This window comes from Arvicola amphibius, chromosome 2 (genome assembly GCF_903992535.2).
Source record: "Arvicola amphibius chromosome 2, mArvAmp1.2, whole genome shotgun sequence".
In the NCBI taxonomy this organism is placed as follows: Eukaryota; Metazoa; Chordata; class Mammalia; order Rodentia; family Cricetidae; genus Arvicola; species Arvicola amphibius.
The window spans coordinates 132752593-132778693 of record NC_052048.2 but is presented as its reverse complement, the minus strand read 5'-3'; the positions used below and the strand labels follow the sequence as shown (position 1 = coordinate 132778693).

At 45.0% G+C, this 26101-nt stretch overlaps 1 protein-coding gene across 5 annotated transcripts in view; it reads right to left on the bottom strand.

The window, feature by feature from the left end:
• Dtnb (dystrobrevin beta) overlaps positions 1–23424 on the bottom strand; it is a 195196-nt gene extending 171772 nt beyond the window's left edge. For all 5 annotated transcript variants that reach the window (XR_005284272.1, XR_005284273.1, XR_005284274.1 and 2 more), the window contains exons 1-2: positions 23254–23424; positions 3284–3351 (exon numbers count right to left, since the gene is read on the bottom strand). Coding sequence is in view for 2 of the 5 variants with exons in the window: in XM_038318843.1 (XP_038174771.1) it covers positions 3284–3350 (67 nt within the window). In the remaining 3 variants the exon portion in view is untranslated. The remainder of the gene's footprint in view (positions 1–3283; positions 3352–23253) is intronic.
• Between the last annotated feature and the right edge of the window lie 2677 nt (positions 23425–26101).

Below are 26101 nucleotides of genomic sequence, written 5' to 3'. Positions count from 1 at the left end.
ATAAGACACGCACGCTAGGCATGACACACAGAAGCTCGCTTAGTTACACTGAGAGGCAATCAAACACCAAAGGGAGGTGGAAGACTGTGGTAACAGTCTAAGAACGGAGTTGTGCAAGGGGAGTTCTGAGAGCTTGTGATAACAGTCCAAGAAAAAAAGAGAAGTTTTGTGGCCTCAGTTTCTTCAAAACACGGAACTGTTCTTGGACTGCGCTTTCGTGCCACTTCCAGGCGTAGCAGAGAGGAGTGCGTTTGCTTCGGATTATTCGTTACAAATGGCCATTGCTATTTATTTGCATCCCCTATGGAAGACATGGCTTTCCTGTGTGCCTGCCCGCCACAGGCATTTGCCTCATATGCTGGAGGTCCAATGTTCACTGCCTAGCACTGACAAAAATAAAAATAAAAGGAAGGGGCATGTCAGTTAAAAACCTGAAACTGCCGGGCTCTGAGACAAAATAAACCTTTTCTGTTTATAAGCTGATCATCTCGGGCAAGAAAAAGTTAACACAAGCCATAAAATAGAAATTGGGAACTTGTGAATAAGGCAAGAAACAGGCCCAGAGGCATATTTTGGAGCTAGAACTCTCCTAGGAAGTTAATAAGGAACAACTAAACTAATTCTGAGCAAGGATATGACATGGACTTACATGGTTAAATCTAGATCACAAATCTAGATCCGGAAGTATCAGAAGCTTAATGTGTTAGGTCAAAACAGAACAACAGGAGGGCTGGAGAGATGGCTCCACAGTTCAGAGCACTGGCTGCTTTTCCCGAGGACTCAAGTTTTATCACTAGCTCACAACGGCTATAACTCTAGCTATAACTTGACACGAGCTAGAGTCACTTGAGAAGAGAAAACCTCAACTGAGCAATTGCCTCCATTAGACCAACCTGGAGCAAGACTAAAGGGTGTTTCCTTAATAAGTGATTGACAGGAGAGGGCCCAGCCCATGGTGGGTGGTCCTGGTTCTATAAGAAGGCAGGCTAGGCAAGCAAGGGAAAGCAACCCAGTAAGCAGCATCCTCCGTGGCCTCTGTATCAGTTTCTGCCTCCAGGTGCCTGCTCTGAGTTCCTGTCCTGATTTCCTTCAGTCATGGACTGCTATCTGGAAGTACATGCTGAAATAAACCCTTTCCCCCACAAGTTTCATGGCAGCAGTAACATCCCTACCTAAAACATCCTCTGACCGCTACATGCACACTATGGAATGTGAGCAAGGGAATAAAGGAATGTAAAGTCCCAGAGACTCTTCAAAGTTTTTAAATGAGGGGACTGGAGAATGGCTCAGCGGGTAAGAGCACTGGCGCTCTTCCGGAGGACCCGGGTTCAATTCCTAACACCCACATGGCAGCTCACAACTGTCTATATAACTCCAGTGCCTGGGGATCTGACCCTCATGCCAATGCACATAAAAAATAATAATAATAAAATTGTAATAAAAAAGAAACTTCCCTAAAGTTATACATATATAAGGTTATATTCTTAAGGTCATTAAGCATGGGACCCAAGATCCAAATGAGGCATTCTAACTGCACAGCCTGTGTCTGAGGGGCAGATCCAGGAAACAATTATAGAGCCAGGCATGGGCACACACACCTATAATCCCATCAGTTAAGAAGCTGAGACGGGAGGATGGTGAGTTCAAAGCCAGTGAGGATGACCCCTGGTGAAAAGGGATAAGACAGGAGGGTGATGGGAGAGACAGTGCACAGGCCTCATGGAAGCTCAACTGAACTTTGTTTCTTTGGGGTGAGACAGAGGGAAGCACCTGCCTTAGATAACTAGCAATCTGGGCCAACTCCTCATCAGTCCCAGCATTTCTTCTCTACAACCTCTAACAGTTATCAAGCCTAAACCTCTGAGCTGAGCCTAACTCTGCCTCCATTGACTCAGTCTCTACAGATTTAAACAGTGCTGAGAGTTGAAAGATCTTCTGAAACTTTACCTGTTAATTATATCGTAACAGGCAGAACGCTAGAATTCTTCAAGTACCTCGAGGACTAGCCTAGTCTGGGCTTCTGCCTCCCATTTCCTGATTCAACCATGCAGTACCAATTTTGTAATTTTTTTTAAGATAAAAAGGCTGCCCTTAATAACTCATGTTTCTCCTGCCTCACCTCTGAGCATCAGGATGGCAGGCACATGCCCAGACCCAGCTTTGCAGTAGTACCCATAAAATGTTTTTAAAAGGCTTATGCCAGGCAGTGGTGGTGCACACCTTTAATCCCAGTACTCAGGAGGCAGAGGATCTCTGTGAGTTTGAGGCCAGCTTGATCTACAGAGTGAGTTCAGTTTTACAAAGACTAATCCAGACCAATACTATAAAGGAATTTGAGACCCAACAAGTGTGAGATGGTCGCTATCACATGGTCAAAGTCACACAGACACATCATCATCATCATCATCATCATCATCATCATAACACTGAGAGCCACCCAATTCCTCCAGGCCATGTTTTGGGATTTTTTTTTTAATGTCACAATATAATTTTAAACAGAATATTTTTAAGTGGGTAGCAAAGTTCTTTCGTTTTGGTTTTCCAATAGTTCTAATGCTTAGCTCTTTCTACTGCAAGCCTGGTATCTAGTAAAAAGATAATTTATGTAATGTATTAATTATTAACTACTTATCGCCACTGGCAAACTTATGGTAACAACAGTTACAGAAAGAGTTCCAAACAGCAGGCATGACTTAAAGTCACAGATATTCCATTCTGCCTTATTAATGATCCTGACTAAGAAAGCAATTCAAAGCACTTGGGAGGCAGAAGCAGGCAAGAGCTCTGTAAGTTCAATGCCAGCTTGGTCATCATAGTAAATTCCTAGCTACCCAGAACTATACAGTAAGACCCTGGAGAGACAGGTAGGGGGATTGAGAGAGAGAGGAAAAGAAAAACATCAACTCAAGTCTCAAGTAATTCAAGTCAAATATTTGCTGTGGCTTAGAATCCTCCAACTCTGTGATTCTGTAACTTCCATTCTTCCCTCTCCAAGGCTTCTAACACACAGTTTCTAATAGATTAAAACTCTTAGCCGGGTGGTGGTGGTGGTGCATACCTTTAATCCCAGCACTTGGGAAGCAGAGGCAGGCGGATCTCTGTGAGTTTGAGGTCAGCCTGGTCTACAGAATGAGTTCCAGGACAGCCAGAGCTACACAAAGAAACCCTATCTAGGAGGAAGGAGGGATATACATACATACATACATACACACACACACACACACACACACACACACACAAACCCCCCAACAGCATTGCATGTGTGGGAGCCCTGGACACTCACGCATTTCTATGAAGAGCTGTCTCTTCTCCGCCATGGTCTTCCTCTTGTTCCCACCTTCCTCAATCATCCTAGAGATGAAGAAAGACATAATGAGCCACGGTATGATAATGACGACTCAACCAAGTACTTATCACTCGGCTGTGAGAGGTGCAGGAAACCACAGTGAACTGTATACAGCAGCATCAGTAAACACAGTGGGGCCTCCCACCGAAGGGTGAGCCATTCTCCAATCACCTAGCAGCTTATCAAAGACACTGGGCAGTCAGTACTCACAGGGGCTGGCACGTCTAGTTCCTGAGCTGAAAACGTGGACTGCTTTTCTTTGGGGACTCATACTTTCATCCAGGCTGCTCAGACCTCACAACAGAGCCCAGACTGACCTTAAATTCACAGCTGTTCTCCCGCCCCAGCCTTATGAGTGCTGGAATTACAGGCACACACCATCCTGCCTGGCTAAGGATGTCATTGTTTCAACTTGATTATTTTCTTTACAGAGCCCGGAGTATATTGAGACAGTTTCTTCTACCATCATAGTATGCTACTAAATATGATTTCAGATACAACAGAATGAAAACCCACAGTAAAGAACATGAGAGTTTTCCATTTACACATGGAAGATAGACAAAATCTTCTGGTTTGGGTGAAACAATATTAAAAAGATATTCATCTCCGAGTAAGGAGCTCCTCAGAAGGGACCTTCCTATCACATACCAATAGCAGTCATTGCTGACTGACTTAGGCTGTGCCTCACATGTGTGGAACCAAGTGTCAGTCCCCAGCTACCTGAGAGGCTGAGACAGGAGAATTTTTAGACAACATGGAAAGACTCCATCTCAAAAACAAAAGCAACAGAATCATTTGCATTCATCTAGGGTCTATCCCACGTGCCTGCTTTATTAGGACTGCTGCTCCTGCTTCACAGATTAGGCAGCAGACACTGAGAAAGCTAACTTGCTAAAGGTCACTTAGATCAACACCAGTGTGATCGCAACCCTCTTGAACATAGTTCTCATGTAATTGTTGTTTACAGATATCTGAATCTCTGAAGTCTAAAAAGCTAGAACACCACCCATTATACAGACCGGCTTGTGCCAAGTTCTACTAAAAATAAACCAGATAACTACCTTGAGTAGATTAGACTATTATAAATCACTCTCAAGTATGATTAAACTGTTATACATTAAACTAGTACAAACCATTCGCAAATATCTTATGATCACAAACTAAATGACAACTATATAAACTGCACATTCACGAAAACAAGTTGCCTGTCTGGTTATAGCCAAGTTTAGTTATACCCTAAAGAGACTTCTAAATGTAAACATATTCCTTAACATCCCATAAATAAGATTTTGGTCAAGAATGACTCTATCCCAGGTCATGAAAATGTTATCAGGGATGTTTCAACACACGTCATGGTTACAATTTACCCCAAATCAAAGGAATTCTGAACAGAATTCTTTTTTTTTTTTTTTTTTTGTCAACCAGACCAAGATGTGACTGAACAGAATTCTAAACAGAAAGTAAGTCAAAGAAAAAGCAGCCAAAAACAGAAAAACAATCTAATAAAATCTAGGACTTAAAGAAAAAAACAGGAGTTGGTTCCAGTAGCCTGTAATTACTGAGGGAAGCGGGCCACTCAAAAGCTTGCAACTCCCTTCTCCCAGAGTTGGTCTCTCACAAAGGCAACTGCTAATACAGATCGCAACAGAATAACCACCATGTCCTGTATGATGTCTCTCACAAGTTATACCCTCTATCTGCTTTAGTATTCCTTTACTTCATTTTTCTCAAAGCAGAAAAAGCAAATTCCTAGAGATGGCTGAATTATTAATGGCAGTTTTCTAAAATTTCGTTTTTATTTCCAGATTAATCTTGGGACGCAATCTATATCCTGGGTCATCTAGATGGCCCCACTGCCAGGCAATTTCAGCACCCACCACTGCATGTAAAACTGCTAGTGGCCGGCAGCTGGCGAACTGCAGGACTGAACAGGACTACACTTTCTTGAGCAAGTCGGACCTGCCATCTGCTTCTGCAACACAGTCACGCCTAGCCAGTTCTGTTTCCTTTTTCATTTTAGAAGAGACTATGAGGGCTAGACAAGGTCTCATGTAATCCAGGTTAGCCTCAAACTTGCTATACAACTGAGGAAAACCTTGAACTCCTAATCCTCCTGCCTCATCTCCTAAATGGTGGGATTACAGACATGTGGTTTTATTTTTGTTGTTATTTTTGTTGTTTTGGCTTTTTCAAGACAAGGTTTCTCTGTAGCTTTGGTGCCTGTCCTAGAACTAGCTCTTATAGACCAGGCTGGCCTCGAACTCACAGAGATCTGCCTGCCTCTTCCACCCAAGTGCTGGGATTAAAGGTGTGCGCCACCACTACCTGGCCAGATACATGATTTTATACCTGGCTTCATCACTTTATTATCTATGGAAGAATTTCTGTATTCATACAACAATGGCAGACTACAGTGCAGGCTACAGAGAACTTCTGGCCTGAAAAAAATCTAAAGTAAAATTTACTATCTGGCCCTGTAAGGAAAAGTTTGCCGATCTTATTTATAGCAATAATAATTAACACTGAATTACTACATGACTGGCTACCATTAGGCTAGTATGTGTCTATTGTCAAAATAAAAACAACCATACCACGGCCTTTACTTCAGTTCCATTACTGAACGTCCATCCTTGGAGAAGTGCTTTAATCACCTTAAGATGCATTCCTTGTTGCTAAAATGGCATAAAAATCACAGACACTTCACCAAGTATTACGGTTTATATGTGAATGTCCTGCAGAGGTTTATGCGTCTGAACACTTCGTCCCACCCAGCTGGTGGCACTGTCTGTGGAACTTTGATACTAGCCTAGCTAGTAGAAGTAGTTATCTGCACATCTCTCTGCTTCCCATCTGCAAATACAATGTGACCACCTGCCTCAAACTCCAGTAGTCACTGTGGACTGGACCCTCAAATTGTGGTCCAAAATAAACCCTTTCTTATATGGCTTTAGTCAGGCATTTTTGAATCATCAACAAGACAAGTAATTAATACATCCAGCTTTTATTTGTTTTTGTATACTTGTTTTAAAAAGAAAAGGGAAAAAAACCTCAAAGGAAAGAAATGTGGAAAGAAGAAAAGATGAAAACCCACTATGAAAATGCTTCAATAATTTACATTCTATTGTAGAAGTAAACAGTATACTTCAGAGGTTTGAAAGAGAATGAGGCAGGAGCTGAAGATATGGCTAAATGGGGAGCCTGCTTGCTGCAGAAATATAAGGAACTAAGTTTAGATTCCCAGCACCCACGTAAAAGAAGCCAGGTGTGGTGGTTTGTACCTGTAATCCCCAGTGCTGGGGGTGGGGGGTGGAAGAAGCTGATCTCAGCAGCTCAGTAGCCAGCCAATCTAGCCAATCAGTGAGCTCCAGGCTCAGTGAGGGACCCAGTCTCAAAAAATAACAGGAACAGTAATAGAGTAAGACACCTAACATCAATCTTGTAGAAGCACCAAGGTAGCACATGCATATACAACATCCCCTAATACACACACACACACTGAATAATGTGGCTAAGATCAAATTATGAAAAGACACTGGAGACGTGTCAATTGGAAACAAGGAAACAGTAACAACGCAGTGGATGTCCTAGCTGGCCATCCCTTCCCCAGGTGGCTTAGTTACTTTCCTATTGCTGGGAACTGGCTATCTTCTAACAGCTGCACTTTTCCCTGGAGGGCTCCCTCCAAGTGACTGAACATTCTCTAGCCAAGAAACCTGCAAAGTTACTCACTCCCATAGGGCAATAGACAGCTGCAGCAGATGACAGATAAGTCCTAAACACCCAGCCCAAGAGAGTTCTGGATCCTGGAATTTGGGGTAAATCTATAACCACCTCAGCCACTGAACACAACTACTAAACCCAAACAGATGCATGTGGAGTCACTGAAGACACATAGGAAATAAGCCTGAGCAGCTGGACTAAAGTGACCACCCAAGAAGGCATGTTTACTGCTTTTCTCACATAGCCCCAGGCCTGAACTCCAAACTGCCAGACTCCCCCACACAGAGCCTTGTAGCACATGCTGAAAAACACTCAGGAAAGCCCTCTGGTTTGCTTGCAGAAAAAAACTAAAGCAGAGTGGAAGAAATCCCCCAGCTTCTTTTCCTCTCCTCCTTCACTCCCTCTTACCCCAGCTCCCAGACAATCAATCTCATACTGAAGGCAACAGAAGCAGAAAAGGCAGCTGCCATGGAAAACCACAGGAGTTAAAACTGCCAAGGGAAAACGAAATAAAAAGAGAGAAATAAATCTGTCTCTGTTCACCTTGACATGATCATCTATGCAGAACACCTAACAGAACTACCAAAATCTGCCAACTGATAAGCAATTACAGCAAGAGTAGCGAATACATGATCAATACACAAAAACACTATCCATTTCCTATGAGCAGCAAGAAACTGGAATATAAAATTAATGGCCATTGCATAAAAATGAATAATAAAATTTTTAATTTTATTAAAAAATAAAAATAGAGGTACTGGAGAGATGGCTCAGGTTACGAGAGCACTTGCTGTTCTTGCAGAGGACCCAAGTTTGATGGTGGCTCACAACTAACTCCAATTCGAGGGCATTCGATGCCTTCTGACTTCCAAGGGCACCAAGCACATGTGCACATATATGCATGCACATGTAGTACACATATAAAATAAAAAATGAATAAAGCTAGTAAAGTAAATTTTAAATATACCACATGCTATCATCCCTCAAAAAATACAAATACTTCCTGCAAATATAGCAAAACATGTACAAGACCAATGTGAAGAAACCCATAAAACTGGTAAAAAAAATCAACATAAAATTAAATAAATGACTTAGACTCCAAATTCGTAAATAAGAAGAATAGACATTGTCAGGATGCCAGTTTCTTTAAACTCAATCTACAGATTCAATGGAATCACAACCAAACTCCCAGCAAGTTACTTAGTAAATATCAACAAATTCACCCTAATGTCTACACAGAAGACAAACACCTAAGAAGAGCTATGATATCTTTTTAAAGAAAGAAAGAAAGAAAGAAAGAAAGAAAGAAAGAAAGAAAGAAAGAAAGAAAGAAAGAAAGAAAGAAAGAGCTGGAGACCAGGCACCACGAGCTTCAAGACTAACTATCAAAAGGCAATCCAGGGGAGGAAAGCAGTCTTTTCAACAAAACATACTGGAAGAATTGGATGTCCAATTTCCACAAGCAAAAACATTCATCTAAACGCAGATTTTATACCTGTCACAAAAATTAACTCAAAATGGCCTAATGTTAAAACAAAACTGTACAGCTCCTAGAAACCACAAGAGAAAATGAACAACCTGGGGTTATGGTGAAGACTCTGTTTTTTTGTTTCCTCAGACAGGGTCTCACACTCTAACCTAAGCTGGTTTGAAACTCAAGTAGGTAGTTCAGTCTTGGCCTCCGACTGTGGTAATCCTCCTGCCTCAGCCTCCCAGGAGCTAAGACTACAGGCGTGGGCCACAGATAATAATTCTGTGCTTGCGTGTGTGAGGGTCTGTGAGTGCATGGGTGTGGTGTGGGGGGTGTGGTGTGTGTGTGTGTGCGGGTGTGAGTGAATAGCTGTGGTGTGGGGTGTGTGGTGTGTGTGGGTGTGGTGTGTGCGGGTCTGTGTGTGCATGGCTGTGGTGTGGGGGTGTAGTGTGTGTGCAGTGTGATGTGTATGGGTGTGGTGTGCACGGGTCTGTGAGTGCATGGCTGTGGTGTGGGGGGGTGTGGTGTGTGCGGGTGTGGTGTGTGCAGGTCTGTGTGTGCATGGCTGTGGTGTGTGTGGGTGTGGTGTGTGCGGGTCTGTGTGTGCATGGCTGTGGTGTGGAGGTGTGTGGTGTGTGGGTGTGGTGTGTGCGGGTCTGTGTGTGCATGGCTGTGGTGTGGGGGTGTAGTGTGTGTGGTGTGTGTGCAGTATACTTATGTGCCCACACTTGCGGAGGCTAGAAGACTCGGGGTGCTGTGCTCTATCACTCTCACCCTTAATCCTCTGATCCAAGGTCTTCTACTGAACCTGGAGATAGGCTTGCAAACAGCAGGCCCCAGAAATCCTCTTGTCTCTGTTCCTTTCCCCTCTCCAATGCTGGGGTTATAGGTGCACACATGACCAGGCATGGCTTCATCTGCAGAAGCTTGAGTCCTCGTGTTTGCATAGCAAGCATTCTCCCCCCCCCCCCCCCCACCAGCCGCCTCTCCAGTCCTGGGGAGGGCTCTTTAGGTATAATACCACTGGCAGAACCAAACAAAAAACTGTTAAACCGGATTTCACTAAAAGTAAAAAGTTAGGGCCAGGTGTGGGGGCACACACCTTTCCAGCACAGAGGAGGCTGAGGCAAGTGGAGGGGGCTCTGTGAGTCTGAGGGCAGCCTGATCTACAGAGTGAGTTCCAGGTCAGCCAAGGCTATAATAGTGAGACTCCCCATCTCAAGAAACAAAACAAAAATAGCAACAACGCAACAAAAGGGTCTCTGGCCTCCACAGACATGTTCACGTGTGCCTGCACGCTCACACACAGCACATAAAATTAAAACAAGGAGACAGACTATGTGCCTTTAAAAACAGCCAAAGTGGAGAACAGACGATACCATGCACTAGTGAAGATGCAAAGTAACAGGACCACACACTTTGAAGACAGTTGGCCAGGTTCTTACATAACAAGATGTGCTATTAACATACAATCCTTGGTATTTAGGCAGAGATGGTGTGATGGAGGAGGGTCACCTGTCTATGTGTTACTTTCATTGGTTAATAAAGAAACTGCCTTGGCCCTTTAATAGGACAGAAAATTAGGTAGGCAGAGTACACAGAACAGAATGCTGGGAGGAAGAAGGCAATGAAGCAGACACCTCAGGCAGTCGCCATAGCTCTCCGAGATAGAAGCAGGTTAGAATCTTCCCGGTAAGCCACCACCTCATGGTGCTACACACAGTAATAGAAATGGGTTAATCAAGATGTGAGAGTTAGCCAATAAGAGGCTAAAACTAATGGGCCAGGCAGTGTTTAAAAGAATTCAGTTTCCATGTAATTATTCTGGGGCTAAGCTAACCAGGCGGGAGCTGGGCGGGAACGTAGCCCACCACTCCTACTGCAATGGTGAAAATGTACATCTACCAAAAAACACAGATGTTCATAGCAGCTTTATTCACAACTCCCAAATCCTGAAAACAACCACATCGAGGTTAAATGGGTGAAGAGGTAAACTGTTCAGTCCAAAAAGAAATGAACCACAAAATCATTAAGACATTGAAGAAACTTAATTGAAAACTACTAAGGGAAAAAAGCCTAGACCCAGGAATGGTGGTAAACACTTGTAATCCCAGCATGTACCAAGTTCAAGGCTAGCCTGGGTTAAATGAGACCCTGTTACAAAAACCAATCGCAAAAGGACAAGAAGCAGTTTTAACTATACGACATCTATGAAAAGGCAAAACTACAAAGCCAGTTAAGACTGGTGATACAGGAGTTGAGGTGAACAGGGAAGGATACATGCACAGTGAAACTATCTGGTCTGATGATGGCTGGTGCATGCCATTATACCGTCTGCTTAAACCCAAGAATGTACAACACCAACTCAACCACAGCATAAACTACGAATTTGGAGTGAACACTGTGTCCGTGTACTCACTGGCTCTAATGACCAAACCACACTGGTGGGGAATGCTGCTGATCAGAAGGCTGTGTGTGTCAGGGCAGCAAGACACAGACAATCTACAGACTTGAGAAACTGTAAACAGAGCTTTGACCCTCTTGCTACAAGATGACAGTCTCTCCTGTGCAAAGGCTTGTGCTGGGATTATGTCCTGAAAGATGCTTATCTTCCAAGATCTACCCCTGGCTCTGGGACAGTAAGAACAAGAGGCCAAGGCTGAAGAGACGGCTCAGCAGTTAGGAGTGCTCTGCTCTCCTAGAGGACCCAGGTTCAATTCCCAGCACCCACATGGCATCTCACAACTGTCTGTAACTCTAGTTTCAGGAGTTCCAACACCTTCACACAGACATACATGCAAATAAAACACCAATGCACATAAAAATAAAAATTTTATAAATTAAAATTTAATAAATAAAATAAAATAAATCATTAAAAAGAAGAGGTGGCAACCACACTTCTTAGTTGGAACAGAGAAGTACTATGCCTGCTTTGGGACGAGAAGAGCTGATTTAACAAACACCTGCCGGACCTGGAGTAACTGCAAGACACATCTGGGAAAGGATCTCGAGTGCTGAACTTGGAGGCCCAGGACACACTGATAAGAAAAAGCATGTTGCCGGGCGGTGGTGGCGCACGCCTTTAATCCCAGCACTCGGGAGGCAGAGGCAGGTGGATCTCTGAGTTCGAGGCCAGCCTGGTCTACAAGAGCTAGTTCCAGGACAGGCTCTAGAAACTACAGGGAAACCCTGTCTCGGAAAAAAAAAAAAACAAAAACAAACAAACAAACAAACAAACAAAAAAACCAAAGCACCTGGGGAACAGGAAGCACTCTGAGGGGCTGATAAAGAAGTGCCGGGTCAGATGTCCTCAAGCCCCTGGTCTCATCAGCTGCCCCCAGTGCAGGCCCCCAGTGAGCCATTAGAGAAAAAGCATGTTGATTGATAGGAGGCACTGGCTCATGAATCAGGATTTAACAAAAGAAAAACACTTGGAGCCAATCCTAACGTGCTGTGGGAATGAGTCATTTAAGCCTGAAATACAATGCCTAAATGACATCCTAGAGAAAATGAGCTGGAGATGCAGGAACCGCAAAAAGGTATTAAGGAAGATGTCAAAGGGCTCCCTCCTCCCCCACACCACCTACATTGTACCAAGACCTTGAATCCTAGACTGGCAGCAGCTACTCCCCCACACCCACACCAAGCTCTGGAGTCTATTTTGATTCCTTCAGGGCAGGTCTGAAACACTATAAATCTACCACCTGGAAACATTCTGACCCGATGGCTGATGGGAACGGTAGAGAGGGCCACACACTGCTCCCTTGCCCATTCCATGACACCCACTTCACACTGGCTCCTAGAAACTGTCTGTGAGAACAAGTTACAGCTACTCTCCCGCTAACAGGATGGCTAGCTAACCCCTCGTTTGTTATCTTCTTGTTCCCAACTCACTTCCCTCTGTCCAGCAGGCTTTTCCTGGGATAACCTCCTAAACAAAATGCTGGCATCCAAATCCCTGCCTAGAACCAGTTCCTGCAGACACTAAGAGGCCTGTTCATTCAACAAAGCTCATGATTCAGATTACCTCACGTGCGAACTTATAAGGCACCAAAACTATGAGTGCTGTCGATCATTTCCCCAGGCAATGCTTTATGGGCATTACTATCTGCATCTCTGTAGGCAGGCTTTCAGCAGATCTACACCCAACAAGGACCGACTGCCACCACAGCCGCCCATAGCCCCAGCTGTGCAGACAGGACCTCTCGACTTCCACAGCCGCCCATAGCCCCAGCTGTGCAGACAGGACCTCTCGACTTCCTCCCACTTGGACTCCTGGAATTCTGCCTTTTCTCAGCCACAGTCTAAAGATAACCGATATCTCTCCGTCATCCTCTTCGCACGCTGACTCAATTTCAAACCCTGCCATTTCCTTCCTCCCGATCACTCTCACACTCGCCCCCCCCCCCTTTTCCCATTTCTACTGCCAAAGCCTTCACCCAGATTAATGAACAAATAAGATTCTATGACCTCCTGATCTCAGGACTCTCCACCCCTTTTTCCTGCAGACACACAAAGAAACACACACACTGGCTGTGTCCACATAAACCTGCCTGCTCTTTAGAGCATCCAGCCATCCTCAGTGGGGAGCGTCTTCCCACAGAAGTTAGACATAAGGCAGACACAGTCTACAAAGTGTGAAAGAAGACCAGAGTCCTAGCTGGGAGACTCAAGAGAAGTATCTTAAAGCCAAAAGCTGAAACTCCAAGTTCCTAGACAAGGCTGTTTAATATTCTTGGCCCAAAGCCAAACTGAGGGAACAAGTTTTTACACAGAATACCAAAAACAACAACTCGTGAGATAAAAACAAATTTCTAAGACGAATTTTATCAAAATTAACTATTCTGCAAAGTTATTATAAAAAAGTGAAAACAAGCAGAATAAAGACTTTTCAGGTCAGTGGCATGGCTCTGTGAGTCAACACACTGGCGGGCTGCACCTGAGAGCGCTGTCCCGCCTTCTAAGTGCACACAATGGCATCACACTCACACACAATAAACAATGAATAAGCACTTTTTCTAAGCACATACATAATAAAGATCTTCTATACAAAATTTAGAAATAAAGCTTAAAACTCAGTAACTGCCGGGTGGTGGTGGTACACACCTTTAATCCCAGCACTCAGGAGGCAGAGACTAGTGGATATCTGTGGGTTCAAGGCCAGCCTGGTCTACATAGCTAGGTCTAGGACAGTCAGGGCTACACAAAGAAACCCTGTCTCAAAAAAACCAAAACAATAAAAAAAAATTCACAAACAATACTGTTAGCCCATAATATCATTACATCATCATAATGTCACCTTGAGGTATAATATACTCAACAGGGCACACAAACAGCATTTTTAATAATTAGAAGGCTTTGTTGGGTTGCTTTTGCCTGATTCTACATCAGTCTGATCAATCATTGTTTTGTGTTTTGCATTTGGTTAACAAACTCATCACACGAACAGATGAACAGACGCGGCTTCCACTCTGCTTTTCCTGTTCTGTGAGTGTGTTTCACGCTTCAGGTGACCGCAAATCCACTCTGCAGTTCCTCTTGCAGGAATTCTGTTACGTCAGTCATCTATTTAGCAAGGTTCATTTCCTTCAAATCACACAATACAATCTGAAAGCCCACTGAGCCAGGCAGAGGTGAGCAGCAGTATGTCCAAACAGTGCAAGCAAACGAAACAGGAGAATCACCCACCCAGGCAGAGGTGTTGCCTCCATCAGCTCCCATCCCCTAGCGCAAGGCACTGAGCACTGCCATCAGACACACAGATGAAGTAGCAGTGAATGAGTTACATATTAATAAAACATAACTGCTTAATCTTCTTGTTGCCCTGCCTACTGCACCTTTTCCCATGCCTGTCACCTGTCACTTCTCAGTTTTGGAAGAAGTCACAGCTCAAGAGAGAGAGAGAGAAAGAGAGAGGGGGTGAGGGAGAGAGAGAGAGAGAGAGGGAGAGGGACGGAGGGAGGGAGGGAAGGAAGGAGGGAGGGAGGGAGGGGAGGGGAAGGGGGAGAAGGAGGAGGAGGAGAAAAAAAAAAGTCAGGTGTGGCTTTGCCTGTAATCCCAGCACTCAAGAGGTTGAGGCAAAAGGATTTTGAGTTCAAGTCCACCTGGAAATACAGCAAAACTCACAAAAATAAATAAATAAATAAATAAATAAATAAATAGGCAGACCTAGACTAAGAAATCTGGACGGTGCTAGACAGACCTCAAAAGCAAGCCAGAGCAGGGCATGTCAGAACTAGCTGAGGGCACTGAGACCTAAGATTATGAAGCAATTACTTTAGGTAGCCAAATATGTAGCTATAAAAGCCCCTCCTCTCCATCCCACTGTGCAAATCGCCCCTTGCAAAACAAGCAAGAGTAAATGAAAAAGGAAAGAAGTCAAGAAGTAACCAGAACAGTGGTGACCTTGATGATCTCCAGGGGAGAGGGCAACAAGAACCCTCCTGTCTGTTCTGTCCCGGGAAGACAATGTGCAACAGAGCTGTCTGCAGACGGAGGTTAAGTAACTGCCACAGCACACAGACTAACACGGAGGGGGAGAACACTTTGGAACTGTTTCCAGCACATCTCTGTGCTGCACTGAGTGCTAAATGAGGCTCCCTTTGCTCGGAGCTGGCCTGTTAGTTTCTTAACCTTTGCATCTGTCGCATCAAAGCATTCAGGTATGGAGCTAGCGCTTGCCTTGAGAGCCCCAAGACCTGAGATCATGTAAACCCTGAGGGCTGGGTAGACACAGTCAGTGGGGTAAAGCACTGGCCATACAACATGAGGACTGGGATTTGGATTCCCAGCACCCACATGAATGTGAAATGGGCCTGGCAGCCTGCAGTCACCCAAGTGATCAGAGGCAAAGATGTGGTTCCCCAAGGTAAACTGACTCTCTAAGTTAGCTAAATCAGCAAGCTCTTGATACAGGTGGGAGACCGCATGTAAAGCAGAAAAACACTGAAGGAAGACACCACGCATCAGTCTCTAGTCTTCACACATATCTATGAACACACATACACACACCACACATATACACATAAGCAAAAAGATAAGTAAATAAACTGGGCCTGGTAACCAACAGCTATAATCCCAGCTTTGAGGAGGCAGAGACAGGGGGATCTGCGGTGCTCTCTAGCCAAATCTGACAGCCTGCCAGTAAGAGAGGCTTACTCACAAACCAAAGGTGAGTGGTGTCTGTGGAACAACACCTGAGGCTGTCCTCTGGCCTCCACATGCACCAGCACACACAAGCTCAAACAGAGACACAGGCACACGCACACAAAAAGCTCCGGAAAACCCATGTGCAAATACAGTCTCCTGAAAAACTCTGTCAGATTCCCTGATTTGTCCATGTGATATACAGGTAGGCCTAACCTCAGACTGTCACTAATACAGTCAAAACTACCTTTAAAAAAAAAACAAAAATTAGCCCGACGGTGGTGGCACACGCCTTTAATCCCAGCACCCGGGAGGCAGAGACAGGTGATCTCTGTGAGTTCGAGGCCAGCCTGGTTTACAAAGTGAGTTCCAGGACAGCCAGGACTGTTACACAGAGAAGCCCTGTCTCAAAAAAAACTACAAAAATAAAAATAAAATAAAAAGCAACAACAAAAACCTAACTCCCTTGCTCATTTCGGAAAAATTCTCAAATATCCTTTCTCTAATACTTACTCTTTTCTCTTTTAGGTTAAATGGAGCACCAGGGAAAACAAATTTAAAAACCTAGACATTTTCTTATAACAAATCTGAGAGCATCTCTGGGTTCCAATAAAAAAATTCAGTAACATATTCTCCAACTACCCAGAGCTCTGAACAGCTAAGTTTACCCTCAATGGCACTATGCAAAATAATCGTGTAAAATGTTTAGCACACTGCTTGGCACAACCTAAGAGCCCACTGATTATCACAGCATTGCAGTCCGGTTTTACTTTACAGACAGTGCTGTTATAGACATAAAGACTGGGGCTGGGATGCAGCTCATTTGGAGTGTTTGACCAACATGCAGGAAATGCTTCCCGTGTTTGCTAGCCCTGAGTTCCAACATCAACACCGACAGCATAAGCAAGGCTTAGTGGCTCAGATCTGTATTCCCAGCACTCAGGAGATGGAGACAGAAGGATCAGAAGTTAAAAAGTCATCCTCAGCTGCACAGTGATTTTGAGGTCATACATAGGGCTGTCTCAAAAACTATAAAAACTGCTGGGCAGTACTGGTATATGTCTTTAGTTCCAGCACTGGTAAGGCAGAAGCAGGTGGATCTCTGTGAGTTTGAGGCCAACTTAGTCTACAGAGCAAGTTCTAAAACAGCCAGAGCTACACAAAGACATCCTGTCTCAAAAAACCAAACTATACATATACATATATATATATAAACAAATAAATATAAATAATTTAACATAACTGAGCAGAGTGCCACATGCCTGTAAGACCAGCACTTGGGTAGATGAGGCAGGAGGACTGCCATGAACTGAGGCCAGCCTGACTTAAACAGTGAGTTCTAGGAGGGCCAGCCAGTAATCACAAACTGAGACTCTGCTCAGAGTTTTTTTAAAAGCAAAGGAAAAATTAATAGTAGACATATCTTCCAATTAACTACAACACAAAGTGGTCCATCCTAGTTCTTTTGTTTTTAAGATCTTTTATTTTTATCTATACAGCTATTTTGCCTGCATGTACGTCTGTGTACCATGCATTTGCCCAGGGCCCACAGAGGCCAGAAGAGGGTGTTGGATCCTTGAGACTAGGCTTACAGGTGGTTGTGAGCTGCCATGCCATGCTGGGAATCAAACTCAGGTCTTCTCGATGAGCAGCCAGTGCTCTTAGCCACTGAGCCATCTCTCCAGCCCCAGAAGTCTACCCTATTTCTATCACACTAAAGAAAAGGGTGGAATATCATTTCAACAAATGCCAAAAACAAGCAACTGATAAAATTCAACACGCAATAAAAATACAGAACAAGCATTGAAGAAACATCCTTAAATTGCCAAGAAACATCAACCAAAAGCCTTCTGAAAATATTACAGATACTAGCCAAACACTGTAAGCAACCATTCAAGAAAGAATTTTTGTGTGTGTGCCAATTGTCAGTTGTGGCACATGAAGGGATAACAGTAAGGAAGGGACAGCGCTATGACCCTAAGATGACTCAGATCTCTAGTCAACACAGGAGCCATCCCACTGCAGCCTCTTTGCTTCAAATCAATGAGGAAAACGCAAAAATCAAAAGACAGGGCTTAAAAACAAGCAAAGCTTCCACAACAAGAGACACAAATATGACTTCTGAATTCCGAGTCCAGAACCTGCACCTCCTGCAGGGGAGCACAATTCCAAGCAGAGGAGGGTGGAGACTATGAGGCATCTAAACCAGACTCATTGCTGAAAGCCAGGGATAACACTGGAGCTGGAAAGAAACTGAAAATGCCACTGTCAGTCTCTGTGGAGAATGCAGATTATGTAATGCTACGGGTATAGAAAAGTGGGAAGGTGCAAACAGATCTGTGGCCAGGAATTGAACCAGGACCAACATTTCTGAGCAGATCTAAATCAGCTACCTCCAAGGGCAGAACCCTTGATCCCCAGTCATATCTGATTCTAGACTGGGACCCCTGCAGGCGAGCTGAACACCTGAAATCCCACATATGACATACAAAAGGGTGAGCGCAGAAAAGGAAAGAAAAAGACACTCAAGCCAGGTGGTAGTGGAGGTGGTGGTGGTGGTGGTGTACGTCTTTAATCCTAGCACTTGAGAGGCAGAGGCAGGCCTGTGATTTCAAGGCCAGCCTGATCTACAGAGTGAGTTCCAGTACAGCCAGGGCTACATAAAGAAATCCTGTCTTGAAAAACCAAAAAAAAGGGGGGGGGGGGAGAGAGAGAGAGAGAGAGAGAGAGAGAGAGAGAGAGAGAGAGAGAGAGAGAGAGAGAGGCATTCAAAGTAGAATGAATCCATGTTGCAAGATATTTGATTACACTGTATAAAGATATGTCACTGTGATTGGTTTAATAAAAAGCTAGATGGCCAATAGCTAGGCAGGATTTTCAGGACAGAGAGGATGCTGGAAAGAAGGCTGAATGTCAAGGAGATGCCAGAGACACAGAACAAGCAGCATTGGCTTTACAAAGTAAAGGTAATTGAGCCATATAAAAGAACATAGATGAAAAGATATGGGTTAAATAATTTATAAGAACTAGTTAGAAACAAGCGTAAGCTATTGGTCAAGCTTTCATAATTAATAAGAAGTCTCTGTTGTGATTTGGGATCTGGCTGGCAGGACAGATAAAGACTCACTACAAATCTGTAAGTCAAAACTTCAAATCACACAGAGCAAAACATGCTAAAAGTAAACTATCAACAGCAGTAACTAACATTAATTCATCCCAGACATTGAGTTCACAGAGAGCATGACAAGACTGATTTAGCTAGTACATTCAGAGCCACTTAAAAATGTTAAAAATCATTGCCAACCAAAACTGTCACTTTGGAAGCCTGCTTAGTAGTCTCCTATACAGCCAAACATATATTTTATATGGAATACACAGCCAACATTTATTTGAACTGGTAAATTCTGATCTAGCATTATACTCCTAATTTATCCAAGTGTGTTTTAAAAAAAAAAACCTTGTATCTACAAAAAAACTGCACAGATCACAACACTTTTATTCATATTTACTAAAAACTTTCATGAAACAAATAAATAAATTGGTATCTTCATTGAATGGAATATTATTTGTTGCTAAAAGGAAATAAGCCATCAGTCAATAAACAGATACAGAAGAACCATAAACACATATTACTAAGTAAAAAAAACCAGGAAATAAAAGATAGGTAACAGAAATAGAGAAAATCAATTTTTTATTCTTTACTATAGTTATTTGTGTGTATGTATATGGGTACCCATATGCTATAGTATGTGGAGGTCAAAGGACAACCCACAGGAGTCAGTTCTTTTCATCCACCACGTGGGTTCCAGGAATGGAACTTAGGTCATCAGAACTGGTGACAGCTGCCTTTATCTGCTGAGCCATATCAGCAGCTTGGGAAATACATACACATACACCAGGAGACACTAAAAGAAAATTTTCATGTATTTACGACATTGAAGCTTACAACTAAATACAAAGTGCGTGTGTTTGTGTGTTTTAAAGGTAAGCCTTAGACTAGAAGGTATATTTGCTTTCCAATCACTGAACAATTACAATTAATGAGAGATTATTAGATATACTAAATACAATACACTACATACTACTAAGAAATCACACAGCAAAGACAACTCAGATAGATCCCTATGTCCCAACTTGGAAAAAAAAAAAAAAAAAACCTCAAAAATAATTCATCAGAAAAACAAGTTACAGAGCAACCCAGACAGTATGCTATAGTAAAATGCAGAGAGTTGGCAAGGGCTCAGTGTATAAAAGCACTTGCCATAATGCAAGCGTAAGGATTGGAGTTCAAATCTCTAGAACCAACATAGAAGCCATGCAGGTGTGGCAGCCACCTATAACAGCAGCACTCTGGACGCAGGTAGGCAATCACCAGAACAAACTGGCTAGCTAGACTAGCCAAACTGACCAGCTCCAGGTTCAGCAGGGGGTTGAACTTCATAAATAAGAGAGCAGTTGAGAGCATCCAGTGTAAACTTTGGGCTTTCACAGGCATGTACACACATGTGCATGGATACCCATATGCACACTCATGCATACCACATATACACGCAAAAAAATAAAATGCATAGAAAAAGGCCCCGGGAAGAAAACAACAAATAGGTAACTGCAGTAGAAAAAGTACGTATATAAAGAGTGGTTTTTTTTTTTATTCCAAGTATTTTATAATTAAGTATGCATTCTAAGCTGCACAAACCACTACAACTCCAGAAACTCCAGGGTAAGACACTCCTAAAACTGGACAGCATACTAGCAGTACAACTAGAAACCACAGCTCTAATGCTTTTGCAATTTGAAATAAATAAAATGGGGTGGCTGTTCCCATGACAACATGAGTAACCTGGTGATACAAATGTATATATTTCAGTTGGGATAGGTTACAAAGTATACATGGTTTTCCTTTGTTTTTTGTTTTCTTTGCGGTGGGCTTTTGTTTTTTTGTTTCCCATTGGTTTTTATTTTCTGTTGAAACAATGTTTCCCTATGTAACCCTGGCAAGTCTTGAACTCACAGTGATCAACTTGCCTCTGCCTCCAGAGGGCTGGGATTTAACATCATGTGCCACACCCCACAGTATGTATGGTTTTTTTAAAAATATTTATTATGTATACAATATTCTGTCTGTGTGTATGACTTCAGGCCAGAAGAGGGCACCAGACCTCATTACAGATGGTTGTGAGCCACCATGTGGTTGCTGGGAATTGAACTCAGGACCTTTGGAAGAGCAGGCAATGCTCTTAACCTCTGAGCCATCTCTCCAGCCCCCTGTATGGTTTTTGAAAACATCCAACTCATCATGTAAAATTTGCCCATTTATCATATGTAAACTATACGTCAAGAAGGCACAGTAGCACACACCTGTAATCTCAGAACATAGACAGGAGGATAGCCACAAGTTCAAAGTCAGTCAGGGCTACATAGACCCTATCTTAAAAACAAATCAACAGACAGGTGATGGTGGTGCACACCTTTAATCTAGACCAGCATTCGGGAGGCAGAGGCAGGTGGATCTCTGTGAGTTCTAAGCCAGCCTGGTCTACAAAGAGAGTTCCAGGATAGGCTCCAAAGCTACACAGAAAAATCCTGTCTCGGAATAAAAAAACAAACAACAACAATAACAAAAATTTGTTTTAACCAGGCATGATGGTTCACACAGGAGACCGACAGGAGAACAGCCACAACTTCAAGGTCAGCCTATAGAGAGTACCAGGCCAGCTGGGTACAGTATGGCACTGTTTCAAAAAAATGGGGGGGGGGGGTGATTTCAAAATAAAAGCAGATTAAATATTTAAAAGTATTAGAAAAGCCTGCATCCAAAATCGCAGGGCCACAGAGATACCCCAAAACAAAACTTACTAGACACTTAACGGTTGCTCCGCGAAGTGCAGATAGTAACTAAAATGTTACTTCAAAGCTTACTATATATGCAATGCCAAATATGGATTAGTATTATTCTTTTAGCTGAGGAAACTAAGGCTCAGATATGTTAACATCAAAGACATGAAATAAACGCTACCTTGAAATCCCATGAACTCTAATATTTTAACTATAAGTAGAAATTCTGTTCCCAGGCAAAAATCATTGAACATAAAGATCTCGCCAGCACCACCTTGAATGCACACCCCCCTTCAGAGGCAGTTCCACTTATGTCTGATAAAATCCTCAGAGAACTCATAAAAGGTCAAGTTTTAATTTGGCAAGCAAAGTAACCCAACAAGCACTGCAAGCCAGGGAAAGGAAACAGCAGCCTGGGGCTGGAGAGTCCAACCCAGGCAGAGGACAGAACTCCAGCCCTGACCAAGCTGACCAAGCGTTCTCGCACCTCAGAGCCAAGATCCAAGAGGCAGAACAGAATTTATAAAAGTGTTCTTAGGCAAAAAGCACCCTCCATCCTGCTCAAAAAAACAAAAAACAGCCAATGAGAGAAGGACCGGATCTCAACAACCACCCAAAGAACAAGCCCCTGGTGCCCAACTCAAAGAACCACGTGGATGCAGAAGAGTGGCCACAAACCACTGGAGTCTGCTACCCGGGCCACTGTTTTAACCTATCCAGCGCCTAAACCACTGGGTTACCCAAGGAGGCAAAAAGAGAATGTGAGGACCAAAGAGAGACCGCCACTACTCCACATAAAATGTATCAAACTCCTGCTTCCTTCATTCCTCACGCAGTGTCCATCAATTACTTGACTATTGGGATCCAGGCCACATCCTGAGGATTGAGCAGAAAACAGGCACGGAGCTTAATTCTAGGTGGGAAGGCAAGGTTCTCTTTCAAATTTTCCTTTTTCTCTCTTTTAAAAGTCACTAAGACCCTTCCAACCTCTTCTCTCAATAGCTCCCACCAGCTTCCCTCCAGTACCCTACCTTCTCCAAAACCCAAGCAACTTAGGGATCCAATTTCCCGGGGTTGGAAAACAGACTAAAGAGACCTGAAGTAAACAGAACAAGAGACGTGAAAGTGAGCGCTTTACATTTTATATGCATACTTTCCCCGCCCAACTGTCAGCACTTCAACAATAAATGATGGCTGAGAGTGACTAAATCGTGACCCCGGGGCTGACCGCGGTTGTCTCCGTAGCTAATCAATAAACGCTAGCAGAGAACGCTGGAAGGTCTCCCTGATTCCCCAAGGCCTGGCACGGGGAGTGTAACCGTAAGCATTCGTCAACTGCATACTCCCTCTTCGCGGGACACTGTGCCCATCACGGGTGACCTGGGTGGACAGGTTCCGTCTACCGGGAGACACCGAGGGGTGATCTGGAACGAATTCCCTTCCCTCTGCCAGGGCCTGCCTGCCTCACCTGCCCTCTGCCAGGACCTGCCGCCTTCGCCCCCTTCAGCACCTAACGCGGAGCCTCCTCCCCGTGAGCCGGGCTCCCGCTGCATCAGCAGGCGCGCGCAGCCCGGCTCTGCGCCCCGCCGCCCCCGTGCGCGCGGGTGGCCGGGGGACGTCCCTCCCTCCCCGGCCCGGCGTGCCGTCTCCCCAGGGTCGCAGCTCCACGGCCGTGCGCTCCGCCACCCCGCGGGCTCCCTGCTCGCTCCTCCAGCCCCGGCGGAGGATTCCCCACCTGGCTCACTTCCCGGCCGGAGCTGAGGGGGCGTCGCGTGGCTCTCCGGCGGCCGCAGCCTCCTCCGGCCCGGCCCCCTCGACTGGAGCGGCGGCGGCGGCTGAGGCGACGGCGCCCACTCAGGCCCCGGAGCCGCCCCCGCGGCGAACGTTCCCGGCGCCGGCTCGCACCGCTTCCCCGCCCGGCACGCGCAGCGAGCCCGCCCCCGGCGCGAGGGCGCGAGGGCGCGAGGGCGAGGGCGGGTGCGCGCGGAGGGCGGGCGGGCGGGCGCGCGGAGGGGCGGGGCTTCCGCCGCGAGAGGGGGCGGGGAGGTGGCCGAGTCCCCTCCCGCGGGTTCGCGCGCCCCCTCCGGGCCTCTGCGGTGCGCCGGCCGCGGAGGCGGAGGCGCGCTTCCACTCCACAGGTAGCTGCCCGGCGGCTGGATGCTGCGCCGACATGACTGCCCCGTAAGGAATGCAAAGAAACACCCCGCGAATGATTCACCCGGGCCTCGAGCGCGGGGTCCTGCCCCGAGTGACTTTCCACGTTGACTCAGCAGGCTCACTGAGCACTGACTCGGTGCCCGGTGCGCGGCGGACATGGTCTGGGTCAATGCCCCTGGTGCCCTGGAGCGCGTAACTTAGGGGGAAGAGCAGCCTTGCGAAGGACCGAATCCGTCACCTGCGCAATGCCAAACCACAGCCGGATGCTGCGAGAGGATGAGGAGGAACGGATTACTTCCGCTTAGTTGCGCAGTAGTTCCTGAAAGTGGGAACATTTAGACATTAGTTAAACAGCTTGGGCAAAGGAGCCCGGGGTGACAAAGCTTTACCAGCCAATTCATATTACCATTTTTCGAAAGGATTTATTCATTCATGTTATGCGATGAGTGTTTGGCTTACAAGTATGTGTGCATCACTAGTGTGCCCCCGGAGGTTAGAAGAGTATATTGGATCCCCTGGAACTGTGAGCTGCCATGTGGGTGCTGGGAAACCAAACCCAGGTCCTCTCTTAACATCAAAGTGATCCTAACTGCTGAGCTATCTCTCCAGCCCCTCATTATTACCTTTTCCTTTTTGTTTGTTGTTTATTTGTTCAAGGTAAGGTTTCCCTGTGTAAAAACCTGGGATTCTCTCTGTGGACCAAGCTGGCCTTGAACTCACAGAGATCCACCTGCCTCTGGGATTAAAGGCGTAAGCCACCACAACTGACCTCATGGTACCATTTTTTGTATAGAATCCTTTCCAAACTCTTTAGGAACAACCAAGTTTTTTTTTCTTCGAGACAGGGTTTCTCTGTAGCTTTGGAGCCTGTCCTGGAACTAGCTCTTGTAGACTAGGCGGCCTCGAACTCGCAGAGATCCACCTGCCTCTGCCTCCCGAGTGCTGGGATTAAAAGCATGTGCCACCACTGCCCAGCTAGCCAAGTCTTCTAATGGCTCAAAAGGCCATTTTTCCCCCTCAACATTATCTAAGACAACAGTGTGGTCCCTAGGACTACTGATGCACGTGTCTGTGCTTGTGGAAGTGCAGCTCCAGCCTCTGCGCTTTTTGTAGCATTCTGGCGCCTTCTGGCAAGGCAGAGCGTGCCACCTGCTGCGATCAGACTGGCAGCCTGCCTCCAGATCACCCTCTTCCTCCTCTTCCCACACAGCGAGGCAGTGCTGATAAAACTTTAAGTGGGTTTTTTTCTTCTTTTTTGAGGGCGGGGAATACATCACTTTTCACACAAGAGTCGTGTGACTATTTTGCATGTTGGAGGAGACTCACTTGTTGCTGAGTAGGGACTGCTCTAACCGTGTTAAAAATACTCAGGCTATAGATAAGAGACGTTGAGTTTCTTCTATTGCCATTCATTGAGCGCCTTCTATGAGGAAAGGCTCTGGAAGGGTAGAAACATTGACTCTGTTCGAGGAAAGAGGTAGAGCCTGTAACCTAAAACTGTAGAAGCCCAGCATGGTGTCTCAAACACCTGTATTCCTAACTCTCAGGAGGCTGAGGCAGAAGGATCACTCTGAGTGGAAGGCCATGCTGAACTAAAGAGTGAGTTCCCGGCCAGCCTGGGCTGCAGAATGAGCCACTGTCAAAAATGAAAATAAATAAGCAAGCAGACGTTGCCTGGCACTTTATTTCAAGTTCGAGCTACACTATTATAAACTTGCCCAGAAACTCACTACTTTACACCTCTTTGTCTCTTGAGATTCATCTCCTCATATCCTCACACAACTTTTCAAATATATCGTTTCCCTCTCATATTTCAAGATTATCAATATCTCAGTCCTATTGATCTTTTCCTGCATTATCTATGATGTTTAAGCGTTTCTTGTCCTAAGAAGGAAGAGTCTGCTCCAGCTCCTGCCCCCTCCGTATTCTCTTTCATAAACATCTTAAAAATCCTCCACACACACCTCTTCCTTTTCAGCAGCCTGTCCACCCATGGCTGTGACGCCATCACATTGACAACTGGTTTCAACTTTAATGCCACCATCCATTTCTGAGCCCTCATATTACAGGAACCTTCAGTGGCATTTGATAGCACAAGTATTATGCTCTTTTAAACTCCCTCAGCTTTGTGACAAGCCTCCACCTAACAGACTGCTACTCACCCATCTGATTCCGCTCATCCCCCATTGCACACATATTCCCTCCAAGCCCTTGTGTCTACCCTTTGTCCTCATTTTCTCGCATATCAATGGCTCCTAAATGAATTCTAACTTATAAAAGTACAAGCAAAGGCCTGGCAGTGGTGGTGCACTCCTTTAATCCCAGCACTAGGAAGGCAGGTAGGTAGATCTCTGTGAGTTCAAGACCAGCCTGGTCTACAGAGTGAGCTCCAGGACAGCCAAAACTGTTACACAGAGAAACCGTCT